Here is a 2210-nt window from a genome sequence, read left to right as displayed (position 1 = left end):
CACACACACACACACACACACACACTCTATATATATATATTATTTCTTATATATATATATATACGCACACGCACACACACAAACATATATATATAAATGTATATATATATCCGTATAACCATATATTCATTTCAAATTTATATTTTAATATATATATTCATAGATATCTTCGTTAGCTATCTACGTGAAGGCTTGATGGATAAGCTCCTCATGTAGCTGAGTCATTGGTAGTGATTGTTGGTAGTCGTAGATATATCAGAAACACATCTAGAGAATACGGTGTCTTTTAGCTATTGTGTTTATGTTCGTTCTGTATGCGGAGACACAGACATTCAGTTCACATCAGCAACTTCACGTCTATACATGTCCGGTGCTTTCCGCACCCGCTAGTAAGGCGAAGCATCACTATTAACAACATGCTTATGTGGATCTCAATCCAACACACACATCAGGTGGAGATCGCGAACGGCGCCATGCTCACTCTGTCCACCAATAACGAGTACTTCTCAGAGGGCACCAGCAACTGTGTGTACGTCGACTACGAAGGACTGCCGCGTGTAGTGCGAGTGGGGAGGTGAGGATGGTTTGTTCTGATTGTTATGTGCAAGGGGTTCTTATTATTATTATTGAATGGGTCTCGGCTTGTTACACTGGCGTATGGGGTGTATTTAGTACTCACGATTTGTGAGTGTCGTTTTTGGGTGCTCACACAGGTATGTTACGTGTGCGCGGGTGTCTTATTTTAAAACGTGTATTGCGAGGATGGTCGTGGCAGCTATACTATTATATTGGATATACATACAGATCATGGGCGAGTCGTATGACTGTAGTGTCCGTATTGGCAGGTATAGTATTATATTGGATATACATACAAATCATAGGCGAGTCGTGTATGTTCTGGACTGTTATGACTGTAGTGTCCGTATTGGCAGCTATACTATTATTTTGGATATACATACAGATCATAGATGAGTGGTATGTTCTAGACTGTTATGACTGTAGTGTCCTTATTGGCAGCTATACTATTATATTGGATATACATACAGATCATAGGCGAGTTGTATGTGCTGGACTGTTATGACTGTAGTGTCCTTATTGGCAGCTTACTATTATATTGGATATACAGACATATCATAGGCGAGTGAGTTGTATGTTCTGGACTGTTATGACTATAGTGTCAGTGTGACACGTCTTACGTGTAGACTGACGATTGGTTCAGCGCCACAACTGTATTTTAGTTTCCCACAAACCTCAGTGGCGCAAATCGCAGAGCACGGCCATTCTCTAACCCCATACGATCGAATGTTATGTGTGTATATCTTGCTATGTGTGTGTATCTTAGAGCTATGTGTGTGTATCTTAGAGCTATGTGTGTATATCCTAGATCTATGTGTGTATATCTTAGAACTATGTGTGTATATCTTAGAGCTATGTGTGTATATCCTAAAGCTATTTGAATGTCTATAAATGCACACACTGTTAAAAGCTCATTCATTGCAATACGCGTAGCTCGTACAGAATACTAGTATCTATGAAGCAATACGCATACGTAGCGTATGTAAGACCATCTGAGTGTAAGAGTTCTGCACACACAGTGACTGATTAACACTATCATTAGCTGAAAGCCGAAGTGGGCCGTGAGACTATCCGTACACGTGGTAGTCTCTGCATGCACATCCGTGGCACTAGTGTTGTGTGTACACTCGTGTTGTGTTAACAGGGGCAGATGCACGTGTCAAGTGGCGGGTAGTGGGTGTGAGCTGTCTACCTACCGAAAGCATTTTAGTCCTATTCATGAGTCACCGTGGCCTATGATTGTCCCTTTGGCTTCTTTAGCGCACACAGCCTGATACGCACTAGCAGTTGGCTCTACTCAAGTGCGTAGTGGGAGGGATCGTGTAGGTCACGAATGGTTGTAGTAGAACAATAGCTATAGACAACTGCTTTCTCATGGGGTTTTCTGTATACATACGCCGCAAGACTTCAAATAACACACACACGGATCCCTGTACACAGCTTGATATACATTGACGATGGACTGCTCAAGTTTGTTGTAGCAGAGATTGGAGATGACTATGTCATCGCTAAGGCCGAAAACGGAGGGTGGCTGGGGCCACGCAAGTGCATCAACATCCCTGACGCAGATGTCGATCTACCCCCGTTGTCTAAGCGCGATGTGGGTACGTTCTCGCACACATGGATATTGAGGG

General features: G+C 42.5%; 1 protein-coding gene across 1 annotated transcript; it reads left to right on the top strand.

Annotated features, from left to right (window-relative positions):
* Nucleotides 1–422: 422 nt before the first annotated feature.
* Nucleotides 423–2180, top strand: SARC_14650 (pyruvate kinase, barrel domain-containing protein; the record flags this gene model as incomplete). Its single annotated transcript, XM_014291217.1, has 2 exons — nucleotides 423–574; nucleotides 2017–2180. Coding segments are annotated over 2 exons (316 nt in total), but the record flags the coding sequence as incomplete, so codon positions are not given.
* Between the last annotated feature and the right edge of the window lie 30 nt (nucleotides 2181–2210).

Source organism: Sphaeroforma arctica (assembly GCF_001186125.1).
Source record: "Sphaeroforma arctica JP610 unplaced genomic scaffold supercont1.4906, whole genome shotgun sequence".
NCBI lineage: Eukaryota > Ichthyosporea > Ichthyophonida > Sphaeroforma > Sphaeroforma arctica.
This window is presented reverse-complemented; position numbering and strand designations above follow the sequence as displayed.